The 24,117-nt window shown below is 35.5% G+C and overlaps 1 protein-coding gene across 2 annotated transcripts in view; it reads left to right on the forward strand.

Moving 5' to 3' along the window:
- VPS13A (vacuolar protein sorting 13 homolog A) overlaps positions 1-24,117 on the forward strand; it is a 266,873-nt gene that overhangs the window by 104,018 nt on the left and 138,738 nt on the right. For both annotated transcript variants that reach the window (XM_028090366.2, XM_028090367.2), the window contains exons 23-26: positions 5,576-5,714; positions 19,464-19,545; positions 20,998-21,149; positions 21,546-21,702. In XM_028090366.2, the coding sequence (XP_027946167.1) occupies positions 5,576-5,714; positions 19,464-19,545; positions 20,998-21,149; positions 21,546-21,702 (530 nt within the window). The remainder of the gene's footprint in view (positions 1-5,575; positions 5,715-19,463; positions 19,546-20,997; positions 21,150-21,545; positions 21,703-24,117) is intronic.

Below are 24,117 nucleotides of genomic sequence, written 5' to 3' on the forward strand. Positions count from 1 at the left end.
CAGTCTCCTGTTGCATTCTGTCTTCACCTGGCCTGTGACCGAACATTTCTATGTCTGGCACCCGACCCCGTGTGGAGTCTCCAAACCCAGCAGATCCGTGCGGTGCGCTCCCGCGCTGCTCCTCCCGGGGGAGGAAGGGGAGTCTCCCTGGATCTGCCGGTTGTTGGGTCCCTGCTGGAAGAACCGTGGCCTGAGTGCCACGGATCACTGTTTTTATGGCAACCCCGAGCTGAGGGCCTGCGCCTCGGCTCTGTCTCTGCAGCCGGCTTCTCCACTCCGATCCCTGGGAGCTCTGCCACACTCAGGCACCCCCGGTGTTTCTGTGACCCCGAGGGTCCTGAGACCACACTGTCCTGCGAGGGTTCCATCCCCCGCTTAGCCACTGGAGTGATGTTCCTCAGCGGAGCCGACTTCTAAAAGTTCCGATTTTGTGCTCCACAGCTCCATCACTTGCCAGTAAGCAGCTGACGGAGGCTCCATTCCCTGCCGTCTATCCTCCGGAATATTGCCTCGGATTCACTTCTCCACACGTCCTACCTTCCAGAAAGTGTTCGTTTTTCTGTTCAGAGAGTTGCTGCTTTTCTTTTCTTCAATCTCCTCTTGAGTTCGTAGGTGTTCAGAATGGTTTGATCCCTATCCAGCTGAATTCCTGGGACCAGACAAAATTTAGGTCTCCTACTCCTCCGCCATCTTGCTCCTCCTCCTAAACTATTATTTTTTAAAAGACTGTTTAGAGGGGCGACTGGGTAGCTCTGTCGTTTAAGCATCTGCCTTCAACCCCAGATGCTGGGATCAAACCCCCATGTTGGGATCCCTGCTCAGGGGGGAGCCTGCTTCTCCCTCTACCTCTGCCTGCCATTCCCCCTGCTTGTGTTCATGTGCTGTGTCTCTCAAATAAATAAAATCTTAAAAAAAAAAAAAAAAAAAAGACTACTTAGAACAGTTATAGGGTCACAGGAAACAATTGTTGAAGTATAGCTGACACTAAGGTTACATTTGTTTCAGGTGTACACAGTGATTTGACACCTCTATGTGTTGTGCTATACTCACCACAAGTGTAGCCTCCTGTCACCATTCAAGGCTATTCCAGTATCATTTGACTGTATTCCTTGTGCTATACCTTTTTATCCCCATGACTTGTTCATTCCATTACTGGAAGCCTGTACCTCCCACTGCCCTTCACCCATTTTCCCCAACCCCTTCCCCCTTTCCACTGGTAACCATCACTTTATTCTCTGTATTTGTGTGTTTCTTTGTTTTTGTTTTTTAGATTCCATATAGAAGTGAAATTATATGGTATTTATTTAACTTAGCATTATCCCTTCTAGTCTTTCCATGTCACAAATGGCATGATTTAGTTTTTTTTCATGGTGGAGTAATATTCCATTGTATATATGTACCACAACTTCTTTATCCATTTATCTATTGATGGACACTTGGGTTGCTTCCGCTGGCTTTTTTAAATAATACTACAAACATAAGCGTGTATGTATTTTTTCAAATTACTATTCTCATTTTCTTTGGGTCAGTAACCACCAGTGGAATTACTGGGTCATAGGGTATTTTTAATTTTTTGAGGAACCTCCATACTGTTTTCTGCAATGGCTGCACAGATTTACCTTCCTGCCAATGCTGCATGAGGATTCCTCTTTCTCCATATTCTCGGCAACAGTTGTTATTTGTCTTTTTGATTTTAGTCGTTCTGACAGGTGTGAGGTAATATCTCATTGTGGTTTTGATTTGTATTTCCCTGATGATGAGGGATGTTGAGCATGTTTTCATGCGTCTGTTAGCCCTCTGTATGTCTTCATTGGGAAAATGTCTATTCAGGTCTCTGCCCAATTTTTTTTTTTTAAGTTTTATTTATTTATTTGACAGAGAGAGAGAGCGCACAAGCAGGGGGAGCAGCAGGCAGAGGGAGAGGGAGAAGCAGGCTTCCCGTGGAGCAGGGAGCCCAATGCGGGGCTCGATCCCAGGATCATGACCTTTGCCAAAGGCAGACGCTTAACTGACTGAGCCACTCAGACACCCCTCTCTGCCCATTTTTTAATTGGATTGTTTGTTTTTTTTGGTGTCAGGTTGTAGAAATTCTTTATATATTTGACATTAACCCATTATCGGATATATTATTTGCAAGTATCTTCTCCCATTCAGTAGGTTGCCTTTTCATTTTGTTGATGGTTTCCTTTGCTTTGCGAAAGCTTTTTATTTCGATGTAGTCTCAGTAGTTTATTTTTGCTTTTGTTTCATGTGCCTGAGGAGAGATACTTAGAAAAGTGTTGCTGAGGCTGATGTACAAGAGATTACTGTCTGTTTTCTCTTAGGATTTTTATAGTTTTAGGTCTCAAGAAGTGGAAACTTAGATCCACAGAAAACCTGCATGCAGATGTTTATAGTAGTTTTATTTACACTTTCATATAAAGCTTATACACATAAATTTTATATTTCAGTTTTATAGCCCAGACTTGTAAGCAACCAAGATGTCAGTCAATAGGTGACAAACTGTAGCATATCAAACAATGAAATATTATTCACTGCTAAAAGGAAATAAGCTGTCAGGTCATGGAAAGATGTAGAGAAACGTTAAATGCATATTACCAAGTGAAAGATGCCAGTCTGAAAAGGCTACATATTGTATGATTTCAACTAGGTGACTTCTGGAAAAGGCAAAACTATGGACACAGTTAAAAAAATCAGTGCTTGCCAGGGCTTGAAGGTGGTAGGGGAGGGATGAATAATTGAAGCCCAGGGGATTTTTAGGGCAGTGAAAATACTTTACATGATATACTTTAGATGATATAATGATTAATACATATCATTATGCACTTGACCAGACCCACAGAATGTACACCGCCAATAGTGAATAGTAATGTAAACTGTGGACTTTGGTGATTATGATATGTCAGTGTAGGTTCATCAGTTTCAACAAATGTACCATTCTGGTTGGGAATGTTTTTAATGATGGAGGCAATGCATGGGTAGATGCAGGGGTATTTAAAAAAAAAAAATCTCCTTTCAACTTTTCTATGACCCTTATTTGTAGATGACATGAAACTATACATAGAAAACCCTAAAGATTCCACCAAAAAAACCATTAGAATAAATGAATTCAGTAAACTTGCAGATAATTAATATACAGAAATCTATTGCATTTTGATACACTAAGAACAAAGTGCAGAAAGAGAAATTAAGAAAAAAATGCAATTAACAATTGCACCAAAAAAGAATAAAATACCTAAGAATAAACATAACCAAGGAAGGGAAAGACCTGTACTCTGAAAACTATAATTATTGGTGAAAGAAATTGAAGACACCAACAGATGGAAAGCTATCCATGCTCATTGTTTGGAAGAATTGATATTAGATGTCCATACAACCCAAAGCAATCTACAGATTCAATACAATCCCTATCAAAATATCAATAGCATTGTTCACTGAACTAGAACAAATAATCCTAAAATCTGTATTGAACCACAAAAGACCCTGAATAGCCAAAGCAGTCTTGAAAAAGAAGAATAAAGCTGGAGATAACACCATCTCAGATTTCAAGATATACTTCAAAGCTGTAATAAAGCAGTATGGTGCTGGCACAAAAATACATACATTGATCAGTGGAACAGAATAGAGCACCCAGAGATAAACCCACATCTATATGGTCAGTTATAAAAAGGCAAGGATATACAATGAGGAGAAGACAGTCTCTTCAAAAAATGGTGCTGAGAAAACTGGACAGCTACATGCAAAAGAATGAAACTGGACCACTTTCTTACAGCATGCACAAAAATGAGGTCAAAATGAATTAAAGACCTAAGTATGAGACCGAAAACCATAAAAATCCTAAAAGAAAACATAGTGATCTCTTGCACATCAGCCTTAGCAACACTTTTCTAGATTAGTCTTAAATTTTTTGAAGAGAGTATCTGCTTCATTGTATTATCTTTTCTCCATTGTCAAAGACCAGTAGGCTGTATTTATAGAAGTCTACTCCTGGGCTCTCTATTCTGACCATTGATACCTTTGTTCTATTGCCAATACCAGTATCTTGCTTACTGTAGCTTTATAGTAAGCCTTGAGGTCAGGGAGTGTCAATCCTCTATCCTTGTTCTTCTCCTTTAATATTATGTTAGCTATTCTAGATCTTTTACCTCTCCATTTAAACTTCAGAGTCATTTTGTCAATATTCATTAAGTAGTTGGCTGGGATTTTGACTTCCATTGCATTGAGTCTATGAATCATTTTAGGAAGAACTAATATCTTGAGAATATTGAATTTTAATATCCACAAATAAATATGGAGTATCTCTTTATATTCATTTCTTCTTTGATTGCATTCATCAGAATTTTGCAGTTACCTCTGTATAGATCTTGTATATATTTTGTTAGATTTATACCCAAGTATTACATTTTTTGGGTGCTAATATAAATGGTATTATTTTTAATTTTTAAATTCTATTTGTCCATTCTATGTAGGAAAGCAGTTAATTGACTGTTGCATACCAGCCTTGTATTATGCAACCTTGGTATAAGGGCTTATTAGTTCTTGGAGTCCTTTTTTTTCTTTTCTTTTTAGATATTCTGTATAGATGATCATGTCATCTGTGAACAGAATCTGTATACCTTTTTTTCCTTTTCTCTTCCTTTTGGATTGGCAGAAACTTCCAGTACGGTGTTGAAAAGGAATGATCAGAGAGACCTCTTTGCTTTGTACCTAATCTTAGTGGGAAAACTGAGCTTCTTACCATTAAATACGATAGCTGTAGGTTTTTTTGTTGATACTCCTTATCAAGTTGAGGAAGCTCACCTTTATTCTAGTTCATTGAGAGTTTTTATCATGAATAGGTGTTGGATTTTGCCATGCATCAATTTATATGATCATGTAATTTTTCTTCAGTCAGATCTGACTTTTAAACATAAGTTAGATATATTATCTCTTAGAGAAGTTATTTGACCTTGCTAAGCATTAGTTTCCTGTTAGGAAGCATGTATATATGGGAACTTATAAAAAACAAATTGGTTGTCTACCTTATAGGTTGTGAGAACTTATGATAATGCATATCAGTGCTTTCCTTGATGCCTATCATGTAATAAATAATAATTATTAATTGTCAGCTGTATTTGGTAAATAATAAAGGGATAATAAACATAATAACATTAGAAGATAAATCTCTGAGGTGCCTGGGTGGCTCAGTCAGTTAAATGTCTGCCTTCGGCTCAGGTCATAATCCAGGGTCCTGGGATCGAGTCCCACATCAGGCTCCCTGCTCATTGGGGAGCCTGCTTCTCCCTCTACCTCTCCCCCGCCCATGCTCGCTCTCTCTCTCTCAAAAATAAATAAAATCTAAAAAAAAAAAAAATAAAAAATAATGAGGTTAGTTCACCTAATGAGATGGGTCGGTAAGGCCAAATAGAAATTTGAATGGAGATTGTGAAATGTCTTATGGACTATGGATAATTTTTTGAGCTTAAAATTGCATTCTGTTATTTTGGGATATATTAAGGGGAACAATTGTGTTTTTAATTAGTATACTTAAATCAGAATGAAGTTTGCTTTAAATGATTCCTGTTTTTTGGAACAGATTCAAGATTTTTGGAAAGTTACCACTGATTTCTTTACGAATCTCAGATAAAAAACTGCAAGGAATTTTGGAATTGATTGAAAGCATTCCGAAACCCACACCTGCAACTGAAACATATGCCCCTGCCAAACCATTTCAGGTAATGTTTTTGCAAAATTGATAAAAGTACAAATTAAAGAAACTTGACAACTTTACCCACAAATTTTGGGTAAAAGAATTTAATTCATTTTCAGGAGAAAAAATTACAATTTAGGGATACCTGGGTGGCTCAATTGGTTAAGCATCCGACTTGATCTCAGCTCAGGTCTTGATCGCAGGATTGTGAGTTCAGGCCCCACAATGGGCTCTGCTAGACATGGAGCCTGCTTTAAGAAAAAAATTGGGGCACCTGGGTGTCTCAGTTGGTTAATTGTCCAACTCTTGATTTCGGTTCAGGTCATGATCTCAGGGTTGTGAGATTGAGCCCTGCATGGGCTCAGTTGGGCCTGCGCTGGGCCTGGAGCCTGTTTAAGATTCTTCTCTCTCCCTCTCCCTGCTGCCTTCCCCACCCCGTGTTACTCTCCCCCTCTAAAAAAAAATTTTTTTTTTTTTACATTGTAAAAGAGAAAATGATGAAAGAGTAAAAGGTGCAAATAGTAAAGAAAGTTATGTGATAAGTCTGCTTTTCTTCACTTTGTCTGGCTTGCAGTCACTGTCCTTATTGGTAACACTGTTAACCACTTCTCTAGTTTTCCAAAAATGTTTATGGCATATACTATGGCATGCTCATGTGTGTATATATACATATGTACTCTTAAGTTCTTAAAATTTACACAAATTGTATCATTATACTTACTGTTCTGAATCTGTATTTTTTCACCATTATCATATTTTATATACCTTAGAGATATCTTCATATTAGCACGTATAAATCTATCTTTTACTTTCAGAGCAATATAGTATTGAATTGTGCAAGTGTACCATCATTTGCCTAACATAATCCCCTTTTGATGAACATTGATATTGTTATGAGTGCTCACAGTTATAACCTACTGCTTTCAGCTTCCTTGTACATATATTTGGGTATATTTTTATCCACTGGATAAATTTGTAAAAGTGGAATTGCTCAGTGAATTTTACATTTTCATGAATTTTGCCAAATTTTCTTTTTTAAATTGAGTACTAATCTATAGTCCCACCAGTAGTAAATGAGTGTTTGTTTCTCTGTTCTCATTAGTTGTATTAACAATTTAAAATTTATTAAATGAAAAGTTATATTCTGGTTTTGATTTGCATTTACAAGAAACATAGGACTTCTGTTCATAAGTTTAGTGGGTGTTTGACTTTCTGTTTTTGAAAACTATGTCTTGTGCTGTGTTGTGGAAGGAAATTTTTGCTTTTTGTCCTTTACAAATATTTTTTGGTCTTTTCTTGGATTCATTTATTTTTGGCATGCCAAAGCTTTTGCTTTTTACATACTCAAAGTTATTAAGGTGTGATGCCTGGGTGGCTCAGTTGGTTAAGCGTCTACCTTCGGCTCAGGTTATGATCCCAGGGTCCTGGGCTCAAGCCCCCCATCTGTTGGGAATCACTGCTCAGCGGGGAGCCTGCTTCTCCCTCTGCCTGCCTCTCTCTCCCTCTCTTTCTCTCTCTCTGACAAATAAATTGAAATCTTGGGGGGAAAAAAAAAGTTAAGGTTTTCCTTTATGATTTCTGTTTTTCTTAATTTCAAAAATAAAATACCCATTGTGGCAACTGGGTGGCTCAGTTGGTTAAGCATCTACCTTCAGCTCAGGTCAGTGATCTCAGATCCTGGGGTCGAGTCCTGCATCAGGCTCCTTGCTCAGCGAGGAGTCTGCTTCTCCTTCTCCCTCTGCCTCTTTCCACTCTCCCCACCTTGTGCTCTTTCTCTCAAATAAATAAATAAAATCTTTTAAAAAAATTCACTCGTTTTTCTCCTTTTTAAAATTTTTATTTCTATTCACATTTAACTTTTTTTCTTTTGAAATAATTTCAAACTTATAGAAAAATTGTAAAAATAGTATAAGGAACTTCATCAAACCCTGTGAGAGTAAGTTGCTGACATGTTGTACCATAACCCTGAAAACAGTAGTGTTTTGTAATATTTTTTCATAATCTGTTGCTGAGCTTTTAGTTAACAGTTTCTTTTGAAGAGCAGTTTTTAAGTTTTGATGAAATCCACTTTGTCAGTATTTTCTTTTATGGATGAAACTTTTTATATCCTATCTCTGAAATCTCTGCTTAACACAAGATCAAGGTTTTTCCTGTGTTTTATTCTAGAAATTTTGTAGTTTTAGGTTTTATGATCCGTGATCCAGTTTATGTTAAATGTTTATGTGGTGCATGTGATGAATTACTGTTTGTACATTTGTATTTTTAGTTATTTCAGTTTCATTTGTTGAAAATACTTTCTGTCTCCAAGGAGTTGAGCCTGTTTTTTGGCCCTTTTCTACTCCAGTGATATTCCTTTGATTTTTATCCATCCTTTTGCTGATATTGTAATGTCTTATTTACTACATGGCTTCGTGGTAAATATTATGCATGTATGTATGTATATCCTTTTTCAGATGTTAAGGAGAATTTTTCTGGGACTGTCTTGTGAGTCTGGTTCTTCCATCAGTTTTATGCTATGTTGACGGCATCTCTGAGTCCTTTCTGGCATAATATATATTGTATTTTACATTTTTATGTATGTTTTCTTCTTAAATGCTTCTAAGTTTAAGAGAAAGTACTTGGGTAAACGTTAGGTTCATTCATAGTTACCACTGAAGCCTAAAAGGACTCTTTTCTCTCCCAACCCCTGGACTTAATCTTTATATCAAAATACTGTTGAACCTATGATCTATACTGGATGTTCTTTTTAAAATCAAATGCCTATATAAAAATAGGCTGAGAATAACTGTGTAATACGTCTTATACTGAATTTCTCTTATGTGTCAGGCCACACATTTGGCTAAGGATTACTACATAAGGTCATCTCTTAATTATTTATATTCAGCACCTAGCCCAACTCTAGATTTTGCATATTTTTATCTTTAATCCTTATCACAACCCAGCAAGTTAAGTATTAACAGTTATTATTTTGCCCAGGAAACAGACTCTTAGGTTAAATACTTCGCTAAGATGATAAAGTTTGTAGCTTTTAGCTTGCAGAGCCTAATTTTAAGTTCAGGTTTCTTTTTCTCTCTTGAAACAAATATGTAGCCCTACAGCTGACATTTTTTTTGCTGTTTTCATGCTGCTTTCTATATAAATGACATCCTAACCTGCAGGGGCTTTATTTTCCACTTTTTCCCAGTTTCCTAAGAAAGTTCAGTACAAAACACTAGATCATTCCTAAGAGTTTTAATTTAACTTGAAGGGGTTTTCATAGGTCAGATAAAGAAAAGTTTTTTAAACAAAGAATCACCCCTTCACAAGTCTGAAAGATTTTAACACCTAAATATCTCTTGAAGCTGGATGTTCCTGTCCACTTCGTATAATAGATTTTACTTTTCTTAATTTTTATTTCAGCTTTATTAAGGTACAATTGACAAATAAAACTATAAAATATTAATGTGTACATTGTGGTGGTTTAGTATATGTATATGTTGTGAAAGGATTTCACTTGTCTAGTTAATTAACACATCCATTACTTCACATATTTGTTTTTGGTGAGAACATTTAGTTCTACTCTTAGCAGATTCCTGTTATTCAATACAGTGTTGTTGACTGTAGTCACATTTTACATTAGATCCTTAGCCTTACTCATCTCAAAGCTGAAAGTTTGTATCCTTTTACTAACTGCTCCCTATTTCCTCCACCCTACAGCCCCTGGCAACCACTTCTCTACTCTGTTGCTATGAGTTTGACCTTTTGCGGTTAGGTTCCACATATAAATGGTACTATGCAGTATCTTTCAGTCCAGTTTATTTCACTTAGCATCATGCCCTCAGGTTCCAATCATGTTGTCACAAATGGCAGGATTTCCTTCTTTCTCATGGTTGAGTAATTTACATTTTTTAAATAAATATATGTGTGTATATGCTTATATATTGTATATAAATGCCATGCTTTTATGCATTCAAATGTTTGATGGACACTTAGGGTAGTTTCCCACATCTTGGCTATTGTGAATAATGGTGCAGTGAATATGGGAGTGCAATCTCTCTTTGATATCCTGTTTTCATTTCCTTTGGAAAACCAGTGAGATTGTTGGATCATATGGTAGTTCTAATTTTAATTTTCTGAGGAAACTCCCCGCTATTTCCTTGGTGGCTGCACCAATTTATATTCCCACCAACAGTGCACAGGAGTTCCTTTCTCTCCACATCCTCTCCAATACTTGTTACCTGTTGTCTTTTTTTTTTTTTTCAACTTTTTTGAAGATTTTATTTATTTAGGGGCACCTGGGTGGCTCAGTCGTTAAGCGTCTACCTTCGGTTCAGGTCATGATCCCAGGGTCGTGGGATCGAGCCCCACATCGGGCTCCCTGCTCAGCGGGAAGCCTGCTTCTCCCTCTCCCACTCCCCCTGCTTGTGTTCCCTCTGTCTGACAAATAAATAAATAGAATCTTTAAAAAAAAAAAAAAAGATTTTATTTATTCATGAGAGACAGAGCAGGGAGTCTGATGTGGGGCTCCATCCCAGGAATCTGGGATCACGACCTGAGCCAAAGGCAGACGCTTAACCGACTGAGCCACCCAGGTGCCCTTTTTACAGGTTTAAAAACTTTTTATTTGAATATTAAAAATTGTACATTCCAGTAATTAAAATCATTTGAACAGAAAAATGGCACTGTGGTTAAACCCCGTAAACTCCATTTTACAGCCTGTTAAGATGCCTTGGACCAGCTTGGTTTTTACTCTAGATTTCACTGTCATCCCACCCAGCATCTTCCTTCACCACCATGCAAGTCTTTTCCTTTCCTGCCAGCCAGCTGGCAGATGGGAGTGGCAGACCCAGCCTTGTTGTCAGTAGTTCTCAATTCTTTGATGTGAAAAGGATGCAGTATAGTCATTTAAATTCGATCCAACTCTTTGCATGTTACAAAGTTAAACAGCTTAAAGAAGTAAAATAAGACAGTGCTTGTAAATGTACAGTGCGTATTGACGGCACATGCCTCATTATGATTCTCTTGCTTGCTTCTGTTCATTTGTTTCTCTTGTATTTCTGTCTTCTTCATTATCGATGTATTGAATTTCTCAATATCATCCATATCAGGTTTGTCAGACATGGAAGAGGAAGCAGAGTGTGGTGCACAAGCAAATGAAGTCTGTGCAGTAGCCGCCTGGGTCTGTTGTCCTTTTGATCATGGCCATCCTAACAGATATCGGCTGATATCTCATCATTGTTTTGATTTGCATTTCCCTTATTAGATGTTGGGCATCTTTTCATGTGTCTGTGGACCATTTGTATGTCTTCTGTGGATAATGTCCATTTCTTTCTTCTAACTTTTTTATTTGAATTGTTTGTTTTGCTGAGTTGAATGAATTCTTTATATATTTTGGATATTAATCCTTTATCACATCTATTATTTGCATATATTTCCTCCCATTCAGTTCATTGCCTTTTCATTTGTTGATAGGTTCCCTTGCTGTGCAGAAGTTTTTTAGTTTGAGGTGGTCCCACTTATTTTTGCTTTTGTTGCCTTTGCTTTTGATGTCAGATCCAAAAAATCATTGCCAAGATTGCTATCAAGGAGCTTACCTGCCTCTGTTTTCTTCTAGAAGGTTTATGGCTTCAGGTCTTCCATTCAAGTCTGTAATCCATTTTAAGTTGATTTTGTGTATAAGATAGGAGTCCAGTTTTATTCTTTTGCATGTGGCTGTCCAGTTTCCCCAGCACCATTTGTTGAAGAAACTATCCTTTCCTTGTTGTATATTCTTGGTTCCTTTGCCAAAAATTGATTGTTAATGCTTGGGTTTATTTCTGTCCTCTCATTTCTGTTCCATTGATTTATGGATCTGTTTTTGTTTTGATTACCTTAGCTTTGTAATAGAGCTTGAAGTTAGGAAGTGTGATGCCTCCAGCTTTGTTCTTCTTTCTCAAGATTGCTTTGGCTGTTCAGGGTCATACAAATGTTAGGATTATTTTTTCCACGTGTGTGTAATACACCACTGGACTTTTGATAGAGATGGCATTGAATCTGAAGATTGCTCTGAGTAGTGTGAACTTTTTAACAATACTACTTTTTGCAATCCTTAAGCGTGAAATATCTTTCCATTTGTGTCTTCAGTTTCTTTCATCAATGTTTTATAGTTTTCAGAGTACAGATTTTTCACCTCTTTGATTAAATTTATTCATAGGTATTCTTTTTGATACAGTTAAAAATGGTAACTCTTGAAATCAGATAATGTGACATCTAAATTGTTTTCTTTTCCCAAATAGTTTCCACTAGTTCTTTCCCTATAATTTTTAGAATCAGCTTTTCAGTTCTACAAAAAAATTCTGCAGGGATTTTCATGGTGATTTTATTGTATTATCAATTTGGGAAAAATTGACATTTTAACAATATTGAATCTTTCAGTCCATCAACATGATATATCTTCTCATTTTTTTAGGTCTATTTAAGTTTTTTCATAAATATTTTGTAGTTGAAATATATATGTGCTTCACATATTTAGTTCTGTATCCTCCGAAAATCCACATATTGAAGCCTTAACCCTAGTACTTCAGAATGTCACTGTATTTGGAGATAGGGTCTTAAAAAGTGGTTAAGTTAATATGAGGCCATTAGAGTGGGACCTAATGCAGTCATTCTGGCATCTTCATAAGAAGTAGAAATTCAGACACAGAAAAAGACACCAGAGATGCACATGTACACAGAAAACACCATGGGGGGGGGGGACACAACAAGGAGGTGGACATCTGCAAGCCTAGAAGAGAGGCCTCAGTTAGAACAAATTATGTCAACACCTTGATCTTGGGCTTCTTATCCTCCCAAAATGTGAGAAAATAAATTTCTGTTGTTTAAGCCCTCCAGTTTATGGAGTTTTGTTACGACAACCCTTGCAAACTAATATAGCTTTTGGTACCAGAAAGTGAGGTGGTATTATAATAAATATGTTGTAGTGGGTTTAGAACTAGGTAATAAGTAGAGTGTGAAAGAGTTTTGAGGCAAGATGATCCTTGTTATAAAGTGGGAAAAAACTTGGCTGGATTATTTTCTAGTGTGGAACAATGTAAGTAATGAACTTGGATATTTAATTGAGATTTCTAAGCAAACTGTTCAAGACATGGTCTTATTTTTTCCTAATTGCTTATACTAAAATGCAAGAAAAGATACATTTTTAAGAAGGATTTGTTAAGCAAATCAATAACAGATCTTAAAGATTTGGAAAGTGCTCAGCCTATCCATATGGCAAAAAATGGGAAAATGTGTTACAGAGATAAAACCAAGGGCATTTGCACAAAACACTTGATAAAGGACTTAAGGGTGTGACTCAGTGGCTCTAATCCATCATCTCAGCCGAAGCCAGGAATAGAGATGGGGCTGTACCAGCTGAAGTACTGCCAGCGTAGACTAAAGAGGGCAGAGTCAGGACAAAATGAAGAAGATCCGTTGAAGTTCGGGGATACTACAGGGTGGAACAGAAGGGCCATCCACCTGGGAACATGCTTTATTCTTCAGTAAAAGGGAAAAGAATAATCCCGAAGGCTATTCTCAATGGACTCAAAAGGTATGGGTTTTGGGGGATAAAGTTCCCTCCTGGATTTCTAAGAATGGTGCCACTTTCTCAGTTTCAGTGGGTCAAGCTGCTACTACCCATGACCTCAGTGGCAGGAGTGTAGTTAGTCTTACCTTATTAGGAATAATAATAGCTGTAGATTTTTCCTACATGTTATTTCCCAGGTTGAGGGAGGTACTCTTTTATTCTAGTTAGCTGATAGTTTTATTTGTGTCAGGAATATTTGTAGCATTTTATGTAATGCTTTTGCTGCATCTGTTGTAATCATTCAGTTTTCTTCTTATTCTTTTAATATGATGAAATACTTGATTCTTGAATGTTAAACTAGCCTTGCATTCCTAATATAAACCTCCTTTGCTCAGGATACTTTTAGTACATTGTTGGATTTATTTGCTAATTTTTTGTTGAGGATTTTTGTAGTTATGTTCATATAGGATCCTGGTTTATACTTGTTACGTGTTTGCATATGATATCAGAGGAAGTCCAGCCTTGTAAAATGAATTGGAAAAGGTTTCCCCCATTTCTTATTTTATGAGATTTTTTTTGTAAAGAGTAGATACTATTTCTGTCTTAAATACCAGTGAAGCCATCTGTGCCTAGAATTTCTTTACTGAAAGATTTTCAAATTGTTTCATTTTCACAGGACTGTTTACAGTGTCAGTTTATTCTTGCATGACCTTTATAAGATTTTGTCTGTTAAGGAATTTGTTCATTTCATCCACGATGTTGAATATGGAAGTAATGTTGTTCCTAATATGTCCTTATCCTTCAGATGACTTCAGGATCCATAATGATATTCATTTGTTATCTAGCACTTTTCAGATCCAGAATTTCTCCTTGAGTTCTTCTTAAAATTTGTCTCTTCATTGTTGTTTTCTCTTTGTTGTGACATCGTTGTTGGGATTTTCTTTAGCTCTTTCTCCGTGGTCCTTTTCAGCTTTCTGAGCATATTTGAGGCATTAAAAAAAAAAAATCCTTTTGTAGTAAATCCAGTGCCTTACTTCCTCCTGAATCGTGTCTGCTAATTTTGTATGTGAATGGGCTGTCCTTGCTTTTTCTTTGCATAGATTGTCCTGTTTTGTAATCAGACAAAGGAATTATGAGAAAACTATAGAGATGTACATCATTAACATAGATGCAAAAATCCTTAACAAATACTACAACCAAATAGTATGACATATAAAAAGGATAATAAACTATAACCAAATGCATTTACCTTATGAAAGCAAAAATGGTTCACCAGTCAGTGCTATTAATCATATTCATGGACTAAAGGAGAAAAAGTATATGATCATCTCAATAGAAGAGGAAAAAGTATTGACAAAACCCAACAATTATGATAAAAACTTTTTAAAAAATTTATTTGAGAGAGCGAGCGAGCAATAGAGAGACCAAGCAGGGGGAGGGGCAGAGGGAGAGAGAAGCAGACTCTCTGCTGACCGGGAACCCGACTAGGGGCTCGATCCCAGGACCCTAGCATCACAGCCTGAGCTGAAGGCAGATGCTTAACCCACTGAGCCACCAAGGTGCTGCGATGATTAAAAACTCTTAACAAACGGGGAATAAAAGAGTTTCTTCAACATGGTAAGGGACATCTAGGAAAAACCTATAGTTAGTATTATACTTAATTTGAGAAAGACTGAATGCTTTCCCTGTAAGATCTGGAATAGTTCAAGAATTCCTTTTCTTACCACTTCTTTTTCAAGTTGATAGTGAATGTTCTAGCTTTTGCAAATAAATCAAAAAGACAGGATTAGAAAGAAAAAGTAAAACTATCTTTATTTGCAGATGAAGTGATCATTCATGCAGAAAGTCCTAAGGAATGTAGAAAAATAACACTAGTAATAGCAAGTTTGCAAGATACGTTATCAGTGTAAATAATTGTTTCTAAAAATGAAAAATATTCCATTCATCACAACATTAAAAAGGGCTAAATACTTAAGAAAAGATTAACAAAAGAAGTACAAAACCTGAGGGGGTGGAGGAGGAGAAGGAGACCTGGATTTCATCTGGTCCCAAGAATTCAGCTGGAGAGGGATCAAACCATTCTGAACACCTACGAATTCAACAGGAGATCGAAGAAAAGAATAGCAGCAACTCTCTGAACAGAAACGTGACCACTTCCTGGAAGACATGTGGAAGAATCACACTTCCCTACTCTTTTGAAATTGAACATGGCTGTGTGATCTGGCAGGTTTTTACCATGAAGACAAAGAGAAGAGGACTCAATGAAAGTAAAGGAATAAATCAGGGACCAGGAGCAATGGGGATGTTGTTTAACAGGTCCACCAAGTCACAGGCAAAACTCCGACTTCTGACAGGGTTTCTGCCTTTGGATTTTGGCTTCTGTTCCAATCTTTCAGCATGGGACTCCTGGGAGGGAATATCTCGGAAAACTTCAGAAAACCATAAAAAGTCTTACTGGAAACCCTTGCCTTCCATCTACTTCTGAGATTAAGAATCATAGAAATAGACTGACAATGAGAACAAAGTGAAGCCATCAAACAGCAAAACTGGTCAGTGTATGATAATTTATAATTTATGCATAGATTTTTATCATATCTAATGGTAACTATAAAGAACACATTGTGAGAAAAGTTTTCAGGAGGGAATAAATCTGTAGAACTTGACTACTTGCCAAGGTATTACGAAGATAAATTATTGACTAAAAAGAACAGAACTGAATAGAATCCATTTGGCTTTGTTTAAATACTTTTCCTCCTGATATATTGTCTTCTAAACTGGAAATAAAAATCTCTAAAAATGTAGATAAAATTTAACTTCTGGGTGAGGTGTACTTAATTTAGATGTACCTTAGCTTTTACCCAAAAATGTTAATCTGTTCTTTTCATCTGATCCTGCCATGTACACATTGGTCAAGTAAAAGAGAAAAGATATGCCTGAATATGATATTCAGGAAATAACTTGACCCATTAATATACTTGCATTTTTTAAGGTTTTCTTGGTGTATAATGACTTGTTGCAATTTTTAAGCTAATGTCCTCTGATTGGTAAAAACTACTATTGTGAATCTCACTTTCTTTTCTTCCTTGATTAAAACTTATGCAGGTGGGGTGCCTGGGTGGTTAAGTGACCAACTCATGATTTTGGCTCAGGTCATGATCTCAGGGTTGTGAGACTGAGCTCCACACTCAGCATGAAGTCTGCTTGAGATTCCCTCTCCCTCTGCCCCTCCTGTCCCTGCCCTGCTTGTGTGCATTCTCTCTCTCAAATAAATACATTAAAAAAAAAAAATACAAAACCTGTAAACCTAAAACTGCAAAACATTCCTGAAAACAAAGAAAGCCTCAACAGTGGAATGATATGCGTAGTCAAGGATTGGAGGCCTGACCTCATTGAGTTGGCAGTCTTCTCCAAACTCTGTAGATTTCTCACAACCTCAATCAGAATACAGAAGATTTCTCTCCTGGAAATTAACAAGCTAATTATAAAGTATATACAGTATGTAAAGGACACATATTAGCTAAAACCCTTTATTTTTAATGTGAATTCCAGTATTGTTAACATACAGTGTTACATTCATTTCAGGTTGTACAATATAGTGATTCAGCACTTCCCTATATTACTCCCTGTTCTTCCAAGATGAGTGTACTCTTAACCCCCTTCATCTATTTCACCCATCCCCCCTCCCCAATTAACCATCTGTTTGTTCTCTGTAGTTCTGTAGTTCAGAGTCTGTTTTTTGGTTTGTCTCTTTTCCTTTGTTTCTTAAATTCCACATGTGAATGAAATTACCTGGTATTTGTCTTTTCTCTGGCTTATTTCACTTAGCACCCTACTCTCTGGATCTATCCATGTTGTTGCAAATGGCAAGATTTCATTCTTTATTACGGTTGAATAATACTGCATTGCATGTATATACCACATCTTCGACGGACACTTAGGTTGCTTCCATAATTTTAGCCAAATCAATTTTGGATAAGAATAATGTTAAAGGTTTTCTAATATTGGATTTCAAGGTTTATTTTATAGCTACTTTACTAAAGAAAGTGGTTTTGTTTGGTATGAGACTAGACATACAGATCAATGAAGTAGAATAAAGCCTGGATATAAATGTACAGTATAATTAACCATTAACATGGTTAATATATATATTTGATTTCATACAAAGATGCCAACCCAAATAAGTGGGGGATATGTGATAGTTCTTTCAATAAATGATTTTGAAATAACTAGATTTCCAAGCGGGGAAAAAAATAACACATGGAATTTAACTTGAAATGGAACGTAGACATAAATGTAGATGCCCCAAAAGTATAGTTTCTTTAACAAAAAACAAGAGAAAATCTGTAAGTGCTTGTGGTAGGTAAAGATGTCTTGGGATAAAGAAGCACAAATAAGAAAAATAAATTGATGACAATTAAAATTTTCTACTTTTTGAAGGACACCTGTTAAAAATGAAATAGGCAAGCCATTCAATTGCAAAAAATATTTGCAGTACATAATATACAAAATACTTTATCCAAAATATATAAGGAGAGCAATAGCCCAATAAAACATGAGCAGACACGTGAAAAGGTATTTAATTTTATTACTCCTCAGGAAAATGCAAAACAAAACCATTCTATCATTAATGTAGATGTAAAAAATTTCAGAACATTAAAAATTGAAATTAGGACAGCATAGTTCTTTTGGGGGGTATGCCTAATGATCATGAGTCCCACAATGGAGATTTCTGCATTGATAGTAATGTTCTATTCCTAGATCTCGATTTTGGGTGCATGGGTGTGTTTTCTTTATGACAACTTACTGAACCTTATACTTAGTTAAGGTACTCCTATGTAGTAGGTTATGTTTCAGTAAAAATGTTTTCCCAAAAAACAAATAGGATTTGGAGAAGGACAAACCCAACTCATGAACCTGTGTAGGACATATAACTCTAATGCACTTGTGAAATTCTATTTAAAGCTAAGGTGAAATTGCCAGGAAGATTGCCAGAATTTAAAATGTCTGAAAACACTAAGCATTTATGAGGCTATGCGGCCATACAAATTCTAATCTGCTGACATTAGTTTAATGTGTTGCAACTACTTGTGAAAACAGTTTGATACTACTTAGTAAGGTGAACATGTGCAGTTGCACTCCTTCATATAAACACCATGGAAAATCTGACATATGAACACCTGGAGACATGTTCAAGGATGCTTATGGTGGCACTATGAGTAAAAGCAAAAAATCTGTAAACAATACAAATATTTATCAACAGTGTACTGGACAAATAAGTTGTGGTTTATTCATCAAATATGCAATATAGTAAGGTAGTGAGAATGAACAATCAATATGGATAAAATTTAAACATTTTGTAGAAGAATGTCATACGAAAATATGTGTGATACTCCCTTTTTTTGTACAGTTTAGAAAGAAGCAGAGGATAAACATGTTAAAGAATCATGCATAGGAGTTAAAAACAATTGAAGTGAAATTGTGATCAAATTGTAGGGAATATAATCAAGGAACATCACATGAGATGCTTCTAGGTAGGGGTATAATACTGCTTAGTTTTTTGGCCTGGGTAGAAGTTTTAGGTATGTCTTATTATTTTATCAAATTGCATTATATGTTTTTATGTGTCATATTTCTCAAAGCAGTAAAGAAGTCAATTTAATGAAATATTTTTCAGAAAATGAAAAGTAAAAGTGCAAACTTCCCAACTCTATAGGGTTTTAAATATTGGGACTGGTTGTTTTCTGTGGATGTCCTGAGATGGTTTTCTTATTTAGTGAGACGTTGAATTAACACTGTATCTAAAATCTTTTCCTACTCAAAGCCTGTCAACAAGAAAATTAATATAACAGTTCTGTGATTTCTGTTTAGCCTTGAAGTTGTAAAACCACTTTTTTTTTTTAATAAAGATTTTATTTATTTGACAGAGAGAGACAGTGAGAGAGGGAACACAAGCAGGGGGAGTGGGAGAGGGAGAAGCAGGCTTCCCGCCAAGCAGGGAGCCCGATGCAGGGCTCGATCCCAGGACCCTGGGATCATGACCTGAGCTGAAGGCAGACGCTTAATGACTGAGCTGCCCAGTCACCCCATAAAACCACTTCTTTAAATCTGTATTTTATAATTTATTTTCCTAATTCAGACTGGACTTTTTTTCTTAGTTCAAAGTGAGATTTTTGGTTTGTTTTTGTCAAAATTGTGTTACAACTTTGAATAAAAATCTTTATGCTAATTAATAGTGAATTACTTTTCTTCCAGATTCAAAGGTCCACTTCTTTGGGAACATCACAGATTTCACAGAAAATGCTTCCTTTCTTGGAACTTCCATGTGTTGATGATGGTAAAACAAAACTGGTTTAGGAAGTTCTCCTTATTAAAATGTATTATGAATATAATTTTCATTTTGAGATTATACAAAAAATTGTAGGCAACAGCAGATATGTATATGTTTTCCAGAAATTTTCACTAAAATTCCTTTAAGATAATAGAACTTGGGTGTTCCTTAAAGTTGTTTTTACAGCGGGAATTTTTGGTAAATAAAAGTTAAACTCATAATCTCACAAAATCCCCTAGTAAGTTAAATCTTCCTTATCCTCCTTTGAGCTAGGAGCCTGTATGAAACTCTGTTGATATATAATTTATAATGTTACTTAGTTATTTGGAGAATCTTGTCATAGTAAAGCTTTAGTTTTATTTTTGTATTTTCCTTTTTTATTGAACGAAAAAATCAAGCCTTAATACCTACATTCACACTATGAAAACTGGTAAATATTTTGACATCAGATACCTGCTTTATCTTGGCCACATTGGAAAGAAAAGTAAACCTATTTCTCTATTTTTAAGGATTTAAAAATTGCTAAACGTTACGTAACTGAAGTTCGTGTCAGTCTTGAGTTTTCTACGGAACGTTTTGCTTTCTGTGTGGTTAAGGGGCAGGGAGGAGATGTTTGTGAGATCATCTACCCTAAATTCAGTTTTTGGTTGTTAGGAATATACCTTAGATGGTTTTAGTTTCCTTTAAATCTTCTTTTTAATGGTTTTACTAGTTTTGTAGTGTTTTTAATAGTAAATTCTAGAAATTTATTATATATGTGTGTGTGTATACACACATACACACACACACACACACACACACACGAATGAAATAGTGATCTTGTTTCTTCATCCGAACCTCAGGGCCTGCTTTGTTCTTTTAATACTGCAGATTTTATAACTCATTCCTATTTTTGTTACCCAGGTAGAGCAAGCGTATTAGTGTGTTCCTTTGAAAATTCATGTTGCATGTAATCATTGGCATTGGCATTTGCTATAAAATTTTCTTTTGCGGGGCGCCTGGGTGGCTCAGTCAGTTGAGCATCTGACTTTGATTTCAGCTCAGATCATGACCTCAGGGTCATGAGATCAAGCCCTGTGTTGGGGGAGCCCAGCATGGAGCCTACTTAAAATTCTCTCCCTCTGCCCCTCCCCACCCCCCGCTGGTGCATGCACATTCTCTTTCTCTTTGTCTCAAAAATAAAAATAAAAAATAAAATTTTTGTTTGCAATTTTTAGACTAATGACTTTAAAAGGTGATGTTTATTAATCTAAAGTTGAACTTTATGTTTTCTGTATTTTTTGTCATCAAAAATGTTATTTTCAGACATAATCTCTATTCTTTTATTTTCTCATCTTTTCAAATTTTGAAATATTTAGACCACTAATATATTTGTATTCATATTTATTTCAGAAAAATTATAAAAATGTTATTCAGTCCTTTTGATTATTGACTTAAACAATGTTCTATAATATTTAGATTCAGAGGAAGAATTTTTTGATGCACCATGTAGTCCCTTGGATGAACCTCTTCAATCTCCCACTGAAATTCAAAGTTATCAGAAAAAATTTCAAAAGCTGGATTGTTCAAAAAATATGATTCAGTATAAAATAAGATTTGAAGTGCCAGAGGTATGTACTATGGTAAAATTAATATGGCTTCTTTAAATTGCTTGTCATTGCTGCTGTTCAGTGTATTTATATAGTCACATTACTAACATGTACTCCTGTTTCATCCAATTTAAGCTGAATCCAGATGTTGCTATGTGATTTTTCCTCCCTTTCTTTGAAGATTAATTTTCTTAATCAAAAGTTAGGAGTTTAGATCATATATTATGGGTATTTGATGCATATTTATTAAAAATAGTTAATTGTACAACATAAATGTGTAGGTATGTGTGATATAAAATCTTTCCTAAATTTTAAATACAGATCATATGTATACCTTATATATCCATTTACAACCACCATCCACATAAATAATTTTTTATTTTGGTAGTGGTAGTTTCTTTTTTCTTTTTTCTCTAGGTTTTGATTCAGTTTTATCACCTTGTTGGAGATTCTGAACTACCTGTGGTAGAAGTTGATGTTTTAGGATTGGGCACAGATGTTGAACTTAGAACATTTGATTTGAAAGCAAATGCCTTTTTGAAAGAGTTCTGCCTAAAATGCCCAGAACACTTTGGTAAGCATCTCAATTTTTTTAAAGTAACAAACTTTATTGTTTGACTCCCTACTAGAGAGTTTAAAATTCTCTAGGCTTTGAATCAGTACATTTATTAAAACATTCTCAAAGAAATACTGTATTATGAGTTGGTCTTCAGTTTTTATCTTATACTTGGAAATCTAGGAAGGTAGATCAAAGACAAAATGAAGATAATTTTTTTCATAAAGGAAAATAAAATAGTCCTGGTTTAATTTTAAATCTAACGAATTCAATACTATAATGCTGAATTAGTTTCCTATTGATAATGTAACAATTTACCACAGACTTAGTGTCTTACAACCACAAAAATTTGTTGTCTTACAGTTCTTTTAATCAGTAATCTGACATAAGTCTTAACACATAAAAATCAAGGTGTCAATTGGCGCTCCTGTATGGAGACTCTAGGGGAAGATCCATTTCCTCGCTCATTCAGTTGTTGCCAAAACTCATTTCCATGTGGTTTAAGTCTGCTTCCTGCTACCTGTTAGATGAGAGCTGACCTTAACTCCTACAGGCCTCCCTAATTCCTTGCATTTGGTTCCCTATATCTCAAAATTCGTACAGGTTGATAGATCCTTCTCATGTTGTCATCTCTGATCTCAATCCATGCTAATTTCCTCTTTACATAATTACCTTTGCAAAATCCCTTTTGCTATCTAAGGTAACATATTCTCAGGTTTTAGGGAGACATAACATGGATATCCTTGGGTGTCAGGGCATAGCATTATTTTGTCTACCATAAACATTTTATGTCCCATGATCATAATGGATAAATTATATGATATCTTGGATAATATTTCCATTTACTGTGTTAGGCATTTAGGAGAGGGTATTTTGTATATTCCTTTATACTTTTGGATTTATTCTTGTAAGATAATTCTAAATGGTTGATGGAATGATTAAGACAAACAATTTATTTCTAATCTGAATGCCTTTTATTTCTTTTTCTTGCCTGATTGCTCTGGCTAGGACTTCTAGTACTATGTTGAATAAATGTGACAAGAGTAGGCACCTTGTCTTGTTCCTGATTTAGAGTAAAAACTTTCAGCTTTCACCATTGAGTATGATGTTAGCTATGGGCTTGTTACATATGGTCTTTATTATGTTGAGGAATGTTCCCTCTCTACGTGAAAGTTTTTATATAAATTGATGTTGAATTTTGTCAAATGCTTTTCTTCATCCACTGAGATCATAATATTTTTATACTTCATTTTGTTAATGTAGTATATCACATTAACAGATTTATGGATGTTGAACCATCCTTGGAATAAATTCTACTTGTTTATATTGTATGATCCTTTCAGTGTATTGTTGAATTTATTGTTCTTATATTTTGTTGAGGAGTTTTGCATCTATGTTCATCTAAAATATTGGTCTGTAATTTTATTTTCTTGTATTCTTGTCTGGATTTGGTACCAGGGTAGTGCTTGACTTGTAAATGAGTTTGGAAGTGTTTCCTCCTATTTTTTAGAGATGTTTCAGAAGGATTAGTATTAATTCTTCATTTAATGTTTGGTAGTATTCATCAGTGAAGTCATCTGGTCATGGACTTTTGTTTGTCGGGAGGTTTTTGATTACCGATTGAATTTATAAGTAATTGGTCTATGTGTATTTTGTATTTCTTGATTATTAAGTCTAGGAAGGTTGTATGTTTCTAGGAATTTGTCTATTTCTTTTAGGTTGTCCAATTGTTAGTGTTAGGATTTTTTCATTGTAGTCTCTTACGATCCTTGTATTTCTGTGGTTATCAGTTGTAATGTCTCCTTTCTCATGCCTGATTTTATTTGAGCCCTCTTTTTTTCTTGGTGAATCTAGCTAAAGGTTTGTGCATTTTGCTTATCTTTGAAATGAACCAGCTATTAGTTGTATTGATCTTTTCAGTTTTTTTTTTAGTCTCTTTTTCCTTTATTTCTTTTCTGATATTTTCTTTCTAATTTGGGGTTTCATTTGTTCTTTTTCTAGTTCCTTGAGGTATAAACTTAGTTTATTTGAGTTTTTTCTTGTTTCAAGAGGAAGCATTTATTGCTGTGCTCTGCCCTCTTAGAAATACTTCCGCTGTATTTCATAAATTTTGGTATATTGTATTTATGTTCTCACTGGTCCTAAGGTATTTTTAAAATTTTTTCTTTTGATTTCTTTTTTGACTTAGTAAAAAATTGTCAATATCTGTAGTAATTCTTTGTTGACCCAAATAGTAAAATTGTCACTATTTGCTGGTGATGTGATATTATATATAGAAAACCTTAAGGGCTCCACCAAAATGCTGTTTGATCTAATCAGTAAATTCAGGAATGTTGTAGGATAGAAAAATACAAAATTCGGGCGCCTGGGTGGCTCAGTCGTTAAGCGTCTGCCTTCGGCTCAGGTCATGATCTCAGGGTCCTGGGATTGAGT

The sequence above is a fragment of the Eumetopias jubatus genome, unplaced genomic scaffold, assembly GCF_037043125.1.
Source record: "Eumetopias jubatus isolate StellerSeaLion01/CBP00866 unplaced genomic scaffold, mEumJub1_p1.0 scaffold_15, whole genome shotgun sequence".
Taxonomy (NCBI): domain Eukaryota; kingdom Metazoa; phylum Chordata; class Mammalia; order Carnivora; family Otariidae; genus Eumetopias; species Eumetopias jubatus.